Source organism: Ceratotherium simum, chromosome 25 (genome assembly GCF_057802395.1).
Source record: "Ceratotherium simum simum isolate JZ-2026a chromosome 25, ASM5780239v1, whole genome shotgun sequence".
NCBI classification, from domain to species: domain Eukaryota; kingdom Metazoa; phylum Chordata; class Mammalia; order Perissodactyla; family Rhinocerotidae; genus Ceratotherium; species Ceratotherium simum.
The window spans coordinates 43,591,887-43,603,917 of NC_141924.1; the positions used below are offsets into that span (position 1 = coordinate 43,591,887).

At 33.5% G+C, this 12,031-nt stretch overlaps 1 protein-coding gene across 4 annotated transcripts in view; it reads left to right on the forward strand.

Moving 5' to 3' along the window:
- The window catches only part of NAP1L1 (nucleosome assembly protein 1 like 1), a 31,163-nt gene extending 19,218 nt beyond the window's left edge, over positions 1–11,945 (forward strand). For 2 of the 4 annotated variants that reach the window (XM_004417882.3, XM_004417885.3), the window contains 12 exons: positions 2,978–3,119; positions 3,375–3,455; positions 4,192–4,320; positions 5,214–5,285; positions 6,092–6,231; positions 6,728–6,873; positions 6,961–6,980; positions 8,893–9,015; positions 9,445–9,474; positions 9,979–10,029; positions 11,057–11,128; positions 11,815–11,945. In XM_004417882.3, the coding sequence (XP_004417939.1) occupies positions 2,978–3,119; positions 3,375–3,455; positions 4,192–4,320; positions 5,214–5,285; positions 6,092–6,231; positions 6,728–6,873; positions 6,961–6,980; positions 8,893–9,015; positions 9,445–9,474; positions 9,979–10,029; positions 11,057–11,092 (970 nt within the window). In that variant the 3' untranslated portion in view covers positions 11,093–11,128; positions 11,815–11,945. Of the gene's footprint in view, positions 1–2,977; positions 3,120–3,374; positions 3,456–4,191; positions 4,321–5,213; positions 5,286–6,091; positions 6,232–6,727; positions 6,874–6,960; positions 6,981–8,892; positions 9,016–9,444; positions 9,475–9,705; positions 9,802–9,978; positions 10,030–11,056; positions 11,129–11,814 lie in introns of those variants that run through there. The other 2 variants (XM_014794845.2, XM_004417883.3) reach the window with 2 other exon arrangements.
- Positions 11,946–12,031: the final 86 nt, after the last annotated feature.

Below are 12,031 nucleotides of genomic sequence, written 5' to 3' on the forward strand. Positions count from 1 at the left end.
AATAGCTCAAACTTATTAATTGTATTGTTCAGCATCTCTTGATTTCTGCTTATTGATTGGTTGTCTGCTTAATCTAACAGTTTCTGGAAAAGTTGTGTTAAAAATCTCCACTTGATTGATCTGTTTCTCCCTGTAATTGTCAGTTTTGGATTGTGTCATAAATTGTTTTGTCTGATGGTAAGGTAGCTACCCCAGCTTTCTTTTGGTTATTTACCTGGCATGTCTTTTTCCACCCTTGTGTCTTACTCCAGTGTGAATGTTTACTTCCTTATTAGTAATTTCAAATTCTACATTTCTTGAAAGTGGTGCTGTTTTTTTGGACTTAATTGCTGCCATCTTTTCTTATTTTTTAATTTATTGTACTTTATTTTTTTTCTCCTTTCCTGCTTTCCGTTGGCTAGATCAAGTTTTCTTCTGCTGGTTTTAAAGTTAATACATTCTCTTTTTTGTTATTATGGTAAAGTGGTTCATAACCTAATACATAAGTTTATTTATCCCTGTTGATTTCTTAAATTTACCAATAATTCCTCTAGTCCTCTGTTTTTTCCTTCAAGGCATCAGTAAAATTTACCAAGATATTTGACCCACCCATACCTTATATATAGCATCTACTGGATTTGTTTTTTTTTTTTTTACTTCCTCAAAAATTATTTTTAATGAGTATAATGAGTATCTGTGGCATACTTACTGAAGCCTGGTATACCTCATACAATTTTTATTTTGCTTTCATGTCTGAATAATAGTTTGACATAAAATTGTCAGTTCAAAGTTCTTAAATATCTTAAAAAATTCACATCATTTCTTGTGTACAGTGTTTTCTTTTGAAGCCTAATGTCAGTCTGAGTCCTTTTCCTTTGTAGGTTATTTGCTTTTTTTCCATTGAGCACCTTTAGAATTTTCTTTTGACTTTGACATTCATAAGTCTCATTAACATGTCTATGGGTTAGAGTAAGGATTTTGATATTGCTTTAATGCTGAGAAATTTATTTTCATTTCTTCAGATGGCCACTTCTCTGTTTTTCAGCTGTTGCTACATTTGTCATCCATATCTCATAGCTTTTCTGTCTGACTTTTCTGGTGCCTTTCTGGAGAGCTTTTCGACCTCATGGACTTTTTCTTCAGTTGAACTTATCTTGTTTATCCTATTTGTTATTTTAGTTACTGTATTTCATACTTAATATTCCCACCTTGTTTTAGATTTCTTGGGCTTGTTTCATATTGTTAGTATCTTCCCTCATCTCTTTAAATATATATACATATTTGTTCAAATTCTTAGTCTGTCTAGTAATACTGCTTCAGATTATAAATATTTCATTCTTTCATAGAAATGGTGCTTCTCAAGTGTCTGGTTTTGGACTTAGAGCTCAGGCACACTGGGTGATATCAGTTACTCTGATAATGAGTACTGAGGGAGGATAATGAGTATTGAGGGAGGAATGAAGATCAGACTCTGGTTTTTTGACAGTTCCGTGGAGTTTAAGGAGAAGGGGAGCCTAAGGAGACCTCAGACTCAAGGTTTGCTGAAAATTCCAGGCAGTTTTTCTTTGCTGCTTTGGGAGGAGGCAGTTTCTCTTGGTTGTGATCCATTGTACCTGGATTGGAGGGGATGGAGGCGTGAGTGCTTGTGTGCTCTGAGCCAGTCCAGCTTTCATCAGCTCTTCGTGTTAATTGGGCTCTGTGAAGGGGGAAGGGGACAGGCAGTGAGTGTGGCAAGGCAAGCACAGAACTTAAAAAGCTTTCTTGCAAAAAAGTTTTTTTCCAACCTGTCCTCATTGCTACCCACTCTGGCCAACCCCTTCCAGCTCCAGGTTGCAGCTCACCCTGTACGAGTTAAAGACAGCCTTCGGTCTTACTCAGAAGTTGCTCATGGTGTGTGTGTGTGTGTGTATGTGTGTTTATGAGTGCCTGAAATAGTTGTTTCCTTCTTAAAGTTTCTAGGGTTGATTTTTCTTTTTTTTTGAGATGTGGAGTAGTGGGGGGATGCCAGCAGCCCATGTTAGTTCACTGCCTTGACAGAACGTTCAACTTTTTGCTTTTAATTGTAAGAAATAAAAAGTTGATATCTTTAGGTATTTGTTTTTTACTTCTGATTATCTTAACTGAATTAATGGTTAAGTAAGAGAATTATTTGATTTACAACTGTCTGTCTATGGCAGGAAATTCTAACCTGGATTCTGGATCTGTTGCACAGATTCCCTGAAGTTAGGTAAATTTTGAGTGTGAATATTTTTTGGGTGGTAGAGGGGTTCGTAAATTGAATCATTCTTCCAGGAGCCCAAAAACTAGGTGTGTACATATAACCTTTTAAAAAAAACCTATGCCCTGTAGTGAGTTGTATAGTATGTGAATTATATCTCAATAAAGCTGTTATTAAAGAAAAAATCCATGTTCCCTCTCCATAAAATATTACATTCTTATTTAGTATAATTTCAAATTCAAATTAAATGCAGAGACTAAAATGGAAAACAATGGTGTAGGATACTGTTCTTTTTCCCAATGTAGATATCTGCTCCCCTCTTTTCCCCTAACAATAACTGGTACAGGGGGAATATACATATTTTTAAAAATTTCAGGTTATCATTGTTAGAGTTAGGATGGTCATTCCATGACTTTTTAACTTGATCTTAAATGTTAAAAGCTACATTTTACAGCTGAGATGCCAACACTGACTGACAAGTTTAATGCTAAACTTGATTACAATGAAAGATTTAGGGTTGTTGATACAATTTACATTTTCTTATTGATTTACCATACCTGGTTAAATTTCCACTTTTGAAATGTTTTATAGTTAAGAGGTCCATGTGTTTCTATCTGTTCAATTTTAATTACTTTGAATGAGTATACCTTTTGCTTCAAATAGAAAAGCTATCATTCACTAACTTTTATGCTTCTGTTTCAGTATGATTAAAGAAGTGTGATGTGTAAGAAACATCACATTTCACTGACGCTATGTAACTGGTGCTTTCTAATCTTTCAGCTTGCCTAGGGTAGTTAAAAGACGAGTGAATGCTCTCAAAAACCTTCAAGTTAAATGTGCACAGATAGAAGCCAAATTCTATGAGGAAGTTCATGATCTTGAAAGAAAGTATGCTGTTCTCTATCAGCCTCTATTTGATAAGGTAATGATTTCTCGTACTTTGTTTTATTTATGTAAAATTTGAGAACATAATAAAGCTCTGGAAATTTGAACAAACTTTCTTCAGAATTCTGAGCAAAATGGTTATTAGAGATATTTGGGAAAACTATCAGTAATAGCAATTCAAGTTGTGGTTTGCATTAATTAAATCTATGAGTCCTTAATGAGAAGCAGCTAGTTTTTAGCTTGGATGCCAATGTGTTTATGCTACCTTTTTTTTTTTTTTAAATCATTTTAGCGATTTGAGATTATTAATGCAATTTATGAACCCACGGAAGAAGAATGTGAATGGAAACCAGATGAGGAAGATGAAATTTCGGTTGGTACCAACTTTAATTTAGTGTGTTTTTATACCTTGGAGATACTTTGTTTATTGTAAGATGGATAGTGAGTGCAGGTGAGCCACCACTCTTCAACCTAGCACCATCTGTACCCAAATTCACTTTTTTTCTTACATTTTTATAGTACTTAAAGTTTATAGATTCATATAAACTTTTCCTTTGAACTTCATGATGATGTGCAAAGGATTGTTACGATTTTTCAAGTGAAGAAATGCAGGCTTCTAAGTGACTTGCCCACAACTAATAAATGGCAGAGTTGTGACACAAATCCAGTGCTCTGTTACATGACCCTGTTTCTCCAGCATTTTATTGTTGGTTGATTAAAGGAATGTAATATTTTGATTGAGAACATGAAGGGGTGAAGCATTGGACAAGGTTTAAATTTCTTTTGCTTTTCCTGTTTATTATCCTTAAAAGTCTTTATTTTTCGTGAAGTTTGAAGTTTTTTTTCCCTAAAACTGTTTTACCTGCAGCTCATGGTCCTCGTGGTTATCTTTTGGAGGGTATGGTAGTAGCAGTGTTTATAGAGAAGTAGGTTTGGTGTGTAACAGCAGTGCTTACACAGTTGGACTAGAACTTTTTTTTGGCTGAAAGTTATAATTAGTGATTGAGGGTTGGTTGATTTCTATATTTCTGCTTGTAAGTTAAGGGGATGTAAGATGTTATTAAGAGGTTAATCTAGGTATTCAATGATGTATGCTGTGATTTATCAAGGAGGAGCTGAAAGAAAAGGCCAAGATTGAAGATGAGAAAAAGGATGAAGAAAAAGAAGACCCCAAGGGAATTCCTGAATTTTGGTTGACTGTTTTTAAGAATGTTGACTTGCTCAGTGATATGGTTCAGGTAATTTTATTCGTAAAAACACCAGTTTACCTCAAGGGTAAACCTGTGAAATTTAAATGGCTGTGATGACTACTAGTCTTTTCATTGTTGACCTTTATAGAACGATTGCTTTCTTTTGAAACAGTTGTTATCTGTAGAAGGCAAATTGCAGCTTTGATTAATGTAATTAAATAAATTATGCTTCGTTTTCAAAAATTAGATAAAGAAATTGTCCGTTTGACAATTGCTCATCTTGGTCTGATGCTTGCTCATAGCCCTGTGCCTTCTGTCTTCAGATGGCTTAGTATGGAGGTGGGGGGGAGAGACTTATAGTTTCAATTGTCTTACCCAAAAGACCATTTTAGTCTGAAACAACTGTTCCAAGGGATATTTGCATGTTAAAAGAATAATATAAAGATCTGTAACTCTTACTATTGTCACTTTCTCTGGGAGACAACAGAGATGTCACCTTCCCTGGGAAACTGCCTCTCCTAATCAGAAGTGTTGGTTGAGCTACTACCATCTGCATTGTATTACTTGTTGCCTTATATTGTGATTATTGGAAGTTAACATCAAGAAAAAGAAATGATCTCAAAACGATGACTGCTTATTGCCTTTCTGTTTAGCAAAGTAGGAAAGGATCAGTCAGAAGGAGAGGAACAAGAAGCAGCTAGGAAAAGGCAGCATTATATTTGGAAAACATTTTTAAAGCAGACATACCTTGTTTAGACTTGGTTTTGTACTTTTCAGCCTATTCAGTCTATATGATGAAGTAAGTCTTATGGTTCATAATTGTTACATAAAACTTCACTGTAAAATGTCTCAGTCAGTTAAGTGTTTATTGTCCAGTAATAGAGCACTAATCTTAAAATGCTATGTTAGATACTAATTTTAATTTTCTTTTTAATTTGAAGGAACATGATGAACCTATTCTGAAGCACTTGAAAGACATTAAAGTGAAGTTCTCAGATGCTGGCCAACCTATGGTAAAAGAACTCTGAAATATTTTGAATTTTGTAACATTAGATGTTTACAGATAAGTGGAACTTTCTAAAAATAGGTGACATTCAAGGGTTAGAGATGGGGGTAAAAAGAAATTAAAACTGATACTTGGTACTCCTAATTGTTGGTAGGAAATAAATGTTTGGCTGTTGATAGTTGTGATGCAGTATAACTTTTCCTCCCTCTGAACATAAACTAGTTTCAAAATATAGTGGTGACTCTTTGATCCTGGATTAAAAATGGATAAAAAATAATAGCAAGGGAACATGAATAAGAAAAGGCTTATTCTGTATTAAAAGGCATGTGTCTGGGAATTACATAAAACAGAAGACTTCAGAGGGCCCCCACTTAACCATTATGAAATATCAGATAACAGCTTCTCCCCAAAACCACCAATATTACTTAAAGTATGGACAAAGCTGTAGGCAGTAGATTCTTACATTGCATGTAATAAGGTTGGGCTTTTTCTCTGTCAAGCTCAGGGTCTAGTCTAAGATTTAAAGTCCTCTTTGTGAGGATGGAGGGAGGAAGGGGGACTTGGTCAGTTGATTTAGGTGTACCTAACCTATTTCGTTAACACGTTACTAAAGAGTAGTATAAGCTAAACTAAATTTTATTCAGTTTATTTTGTGCCTCATTTTGCTTTTAGACTCCTTCCCAGAGTAGGAAAAACATTATTACTTAGAATTTTTTATATGTTTATAAAAATCACAGATTAACCTTTATTTACTAAAGCATTGAAATTTATTATGTAGGAACTTAATTAGTTTTTATTCCCTTTTTTTTTTAGAGTTTTGTCTTAGAATTTCACTTTGAACCCAATGAATATTTCACAAATGAAGTGCTGACAAAGACATATAGGATGAGGTCAGAGCCAGATGATTCTGATCCCTTTTCTTTTGATGGACCAGAAATTATGGGTTGTACAGGGTGAGTTTAATTTTACTACTTTAACAGAATGTTATATCTGTTTTTCTTTTGCTTAATGATTTTTGATATTTGGTATTTCCTAGTGTATGTCCTTCATACATACGTACATAACGTTTATCTCCAAACATTTCAGTAAAATGTTTTCTGAGAAGAGCTTATCCATTTTCCTAAAATTCTCCTTGGCCCATAGACCATTACAGATATTTCTCCAAAGGAGTGCACATTTAAATCTATTATATTGTGAGTTTGTGGTAATTAATTGTAAATACATTTATTGAAAAAAGTTTGTTTTGAAATAGAATTTTTCTTATTTATTCTGCTACAGAAAGCATTTGAACCAAATTTTCCTCTAAAATTTGAAATATAACATCTAATAACAACATCTATAATAACATCTAAGAAATATAATATCTTCTTAGAAAAATCTTAGCTCTCCTAGCTATTGAAAGTAATGTGTTAATTGGGATAGATGATTTTTTTTCTTTGTTTTTGGAAGGTGCCACATAGATTGGAAAAAAGGAAAGAATGTCACTTTGAAAACCATTAAGAAGAAGCAGAAACACAAGGGACGTGGGACAGTTCGTACTGTGACCAAAACAGTTTCCAATGACTCTTTCTTTAATTTTTTTGCCCCTCCTGAAGGTAAATAATGTTTTAATTTGGGTGTTGATTGTTTTATTATAAGCTTTAATTTTTTATTCATTTGAATTTCTCTTCTCAATTTTGCAGTTCCTGAGAGTGGAGATCTGGTAAGCTGAATTGTTTATTTGTTGAATTGTTTACTGTATATGAAATTAAAGGACTGGTTCTCAAAAGCAGGGAGTGGGATAGTGGCTATTTTGTTTTGAGGCTTGCACTGCATGGGAAAGACCTTTATGCATTTGAAAAACTGTTCCATTCAAAATGCTTATAGTGCTTCTGCTGAGAAATGCTGAAAGGCTAAAGATTTTCTTTTCTCTTAAGACTTGCAAATATTGCTGTGAGGAATTCAGTGTTTCAAGACTATATATATAGTGAACATATATATATATAGTTATATATAATTCTATATATATAGTTTTCTTCCTTGTTGAAACTGGAATTTTTTTGGTATTAAGTAATTTATGCTATTTACTAAACTCCTTCTAACCACGTTCTGGTTAGAACTCTTTCTGTGTTTATTATTCCAATGGAAATATGGTTTCATGTGTGTGGCTGTATAGCCAAGAACTATGAAATGTGCCTGGCATACAGCCTGGAATGAGAAACAACCTGAAAAAAGTCTATACAGGCAGGGTAAGTTAGGTATGTTTTGAATTTGGTTTTCTTTTGGCCAGGTTTTTGAATTAAATTAACTGAGGTAGTTTAAATAGTTTTACACACATATGGAATTAGAAGTTATATGTATTTGAAAACTTTTGACTTGGAATAGTTTTGGCTGAGGCTTAGACCAGATCTACCGAAGGCAGGTAGTATTTTGGCCTGAAAAAAGTAATAACTGGCTTGGCTCAAAATGTTTTTTATAGGACAGAAATGGGGAATGTAAAGCAACATGTGAAGTTTAGGTAAAAAGAACTACTTTAGGGCGCTGGCCCAGTGGCATAGTGGTTAAGTTTGCGTGCTCTGCTTTGGTAGCCTGGGGTCGCAAGTTCGTGTCTCAGGTGCGGACCTACACACTGCTCATCAGGCGATGCTGTGGCAGCATCCCACATACAAAATAGAGGAAGATTGGCAAAGATGTTAGCTCACGGCCAATCTTCCTCACCAGAAAAAAAAAAAAAAAACTACTTTAGGAGCATTAAGATAAGAGTTTCACACTGTTTTCATGTCAGCGAATGGGGTGGAGTTTGTGTTCTTTTTTTTTTTTTTTCTTAAGACTACTAAATATTGATGGTAACAAAAAAACAATCTTTGGTAGTTAGGAAAAGAACACCTGCACCTCTGATTAGAATTCTTTCCTTCAGAGTCTGCCCCTCCCCCTTTTTGTGTTTGTTGTTGTTTTATTAGAGTGGGTTATGTTGATGAATCAAAATACACACTCATGGAATTCACAGAATGTTTTACTCATTGTTTAGTATCATAGGACTTAAATGGGATCATTTTCATTTTGAATAGTGTCAGCACCATTTCTTTGCTGTGCTTTGCCATTAAATAGAAATCTTGATTGACTTAGTCTTTATTCAAGTAAGACTGTATCTCCTCATTTGGCATTCTGCAGCTGCTTAGGTACTGTCTTTTAGGAATTATGAAGTGATCCTCTGTGGTCTTTTATTATGTGCCATATACTTGATATTATTTATGAAAGCCTGAGATTCTTAGTATTTATTCCATTTGGTGTTTTCAATAATTAATATAAGGGAAAATAGCAGTCATATAACTAAGTTGCTTTTTTATCTTACGTTTAAGCCAGAAAAAAGTAAGCAATAACCACTTCTATTTCCCAAAGTTTCTTTGAGTATATACCCTGGCCTGCTAAATTATTTTCTATTTATTAAAAACCTGTAAACCTAGGGCATATGTAGATGACTATTTGATCACACATGTAAGATAATTTAAAAATGACAGAAAGTTAAAAGCAAAGTTGAGAGTTTACTTTTCATATGATTTAAACCTAAGAGTCTCGTATATGCCGTATTAAATAGTAAAGCTATTAAATTTTGTCATTTTGTTTTTCTTAAACAGGATGATGATGCTGAAGCTATTCTTGCTGCAGACTTTGAAATTGGTCACTTCTTACGAGAGCGTATAATCCCAAGATCAGTGTTATACTTTACTGGAGAAGCTATTGAAGATGATGATGACGATGTGAGTGAGTCTGAGTCCTGCTGTAGATCATTTGGTGAGGGTATGATAGTTAGACTTGGTGAGAGGTTTAATCAAGAGATGTAATTTTTAAAAAGCAAGATAGAATAATTCAAAATTAGGCTAATTTTAAATAAGTCCTCTTAGGATCTTTGGGTTCATTTATCGTAGTTTTTATTTTCCTGCTAATAGGAAGACACTTTATTCGTGATTGTACTGTTCTTTATTTTAATTTTTTAAATTGTCAGATTTAGATAACGGCACTGAGGTGAGTGATTCCTGCAGCTGTTATCCTTAATTGTTAAACAGTCATCTCAGGGAAAGTATTTTTCCTGTTTTTAGATATTAGTGGAAACAATGATGGATGTAACTAATGCTGTTCTCAGATATTTGTTAGCTTCATTCAAACTTCATCCTCTTTTCCCTTTTTAGTATGATGAAGAAGGTGAAGAAGCGGATGAGGTAATGTTTACCAAATGAGCAAATAATTCTCTAACACGTTGGGAAGCAAATTGAATGACTTATGTATTCCTTTGCTATAATCATTTTTCTGTGATATGGGATAAAAACGTTTTTGGAAAAAAATATGATTTTAGAATTCTACAGCCAAACAATGTATGTATAAGGTTTCAATAAATAAATTGCAAAACTCAGAACTTTTTTTTTATTTCAAATAATTCTGTTCTGCTGCAGGGTTATCAGCTCTTTGAAGAAGTCAAAAGCTGCAGTAAACTTTTTCAACGTTGGCTGCAGTAAATCTTTTCAATAAAAGCTGTCTGGATGTCTCAAGTTGTGTTGGGAAATTTTTCTTATTAGAAGCTTTCAAATTAAATTGCATGGTCACCAAACTCTGTAATGAAAATCTGTTGACCTATAGAGTAACTTGTATTAAGTTCTCCCTACATTATGAGCCGTTTCCTCCTACTGTGTACCTACTTCATGGATGCATTTTGAACTTTAATATAGGAAGGGGAAGAAGAAGGAGATGAGGAAAATGATCCAGACTATGACTCAAAGGTGAGCAAAATTAGTGCTACTTTCTATTAAATTTAAGTCAGATTAAGAATTGGTGTTTCTAAATGTAAAGTTTATTTTTGTCCATTAAATATATATTTTAATCCCCCTGGTATTTCAACAGTACATGTAATTTCAATGCAGCTTTCCTAAGAAACTTTTATTTTTGGTTTTGACTTTGTATTTTTCATAGTTTCAGGCTTAGTATACCCTAGGATTCTATTTTATTGGCATGTTATCTTGGGCTTTTTTTTTTTTACACAGCTTTTTAGAAGCATTTTAAATTACGTATTGCTTGTGTTAGCTGGTTTTCCTTCCAAAGAAAAGCTTATAAACAAAGATTAGTTTTTACATGATCTGAATGCAGGAGTGCTCAGGAATAGGGGAGCAATAGTGTTTATTAGATTGTCCCAACCACCTCTATTCCCCATCTCTGAGAGTCCCAGTCTGTTATTCCTGGGAATTGGTCGTATCAGGGTAGTAAAGGCCTTTGTCTCTCACAGAAGACATAGTACATTATCAGGATTCATTTGAAACTTCTGGTTTCTCTTTAATGCATACTCATTTTGTTAAATGCTGTAAAATATCCAGAAGAACTTTAACATAGTGAGCAGGTAAGAGAGGGTAGTTAAAAATCAAATTAAATTTTCTAACAGGTATGAATTACTCTTAACAGCTAAATATGAGTGGAATTAGTATTTTTGAATAACTGATCTATAAAAAGGCAAAAATAATTGGTAATATGACTAACATAAGTTGCCTGGTTATTTCATTTTTTAAGATGATGGCTTAGTGTGTTTCATTTTATGGAGTTCATTCTACAATTTAAAATTTGGGCTTTATTTTAGTATTATTGTGACTAGCCAATATTGGAATAAAGAATTTGCTGTCATTGCTATACCATTTCTTTAATTTGGCAAAAATTTTGACAGAACCGTAAAATAATATAATTAAGATAGTTAATTACTATTGAAAAATTAACTGATAGAGGTAGAAAAAGATAGATTGACTTGTTGTTTTCCTTTAACAGAAGGATCAAAACCCAGCAGAGTGCAAGCAGCAGTGAAGCAGGATGTATGTGGCCTTGAGGATAACCTGCACTGTAATAGCCTAAACACAACTATTATTTACTTACAGCCTTATGTTTTTGTATTTTCTTGATAGACTCAGTAATTTTTTTTAAAGGAAAGGAACTGATATTTTAAAGACCCAATTTGTTCTACCTAGCATTTTAACTGTAGTTTTTCTGTCAGATATGTTGAATGCCCCAGTTCTCTCATGCATGTTCATTCGTTGCTACATAGTTTGGTTCTTCTGGAGTATTTTTATCATGTAACTCTTCGATTACAGTTAGGAAAAGGAGCAGAACTGTTAAATGAAAGAGATTTTTTGTTTTGCTGTTTTTTTCCCTGAAGAACCAGAGTATTTTTTCAGCTAGTAGTTGAAGGCGTTTTTTTTTTTGCTTGCACCAGCTGTGCCTTTCATTACTTTGTTATAGAAATGCAGTGACTTATACTAAGACAATTCTTCATTTAAAAAACAAAACTTGTCAAGGCAAGTGTATGGTTAAGAATTTCCAGTACGACCACACCCAATAACTTAGATTGTTATTGGATTTTTGTATTTTAGGTGACATAGTTAACTATAAAGAAACCTAACTCATAGTGTGGTTATTGGTTACCACAGGGAGGTGAATAAAACCTAGTATTTTCAGACATTAAGCCTCATTATTTTAACTGTACTTTTAAATTTAACCTCCATTAACAAAGCATCTTTTCTTTGTGGTAGGGTCTACCTTCTGCTTCCCTGGAAAGGATGAATTTACATCATTTGACAAGCCTATTTGAAGTTTTTTGTTGTTTGTTTGTTTGTTTGCTTGTTTTTGTTTTTGCAGCCTAAAATAAAAATGTCAAATATAATTTTAGTTCTCACAAGATAATGTCTTAATTTTCTACTAATTTAGGTAGAAGCAGAGGCCTAGCTTGAATTAAGCATTGTACCCAGT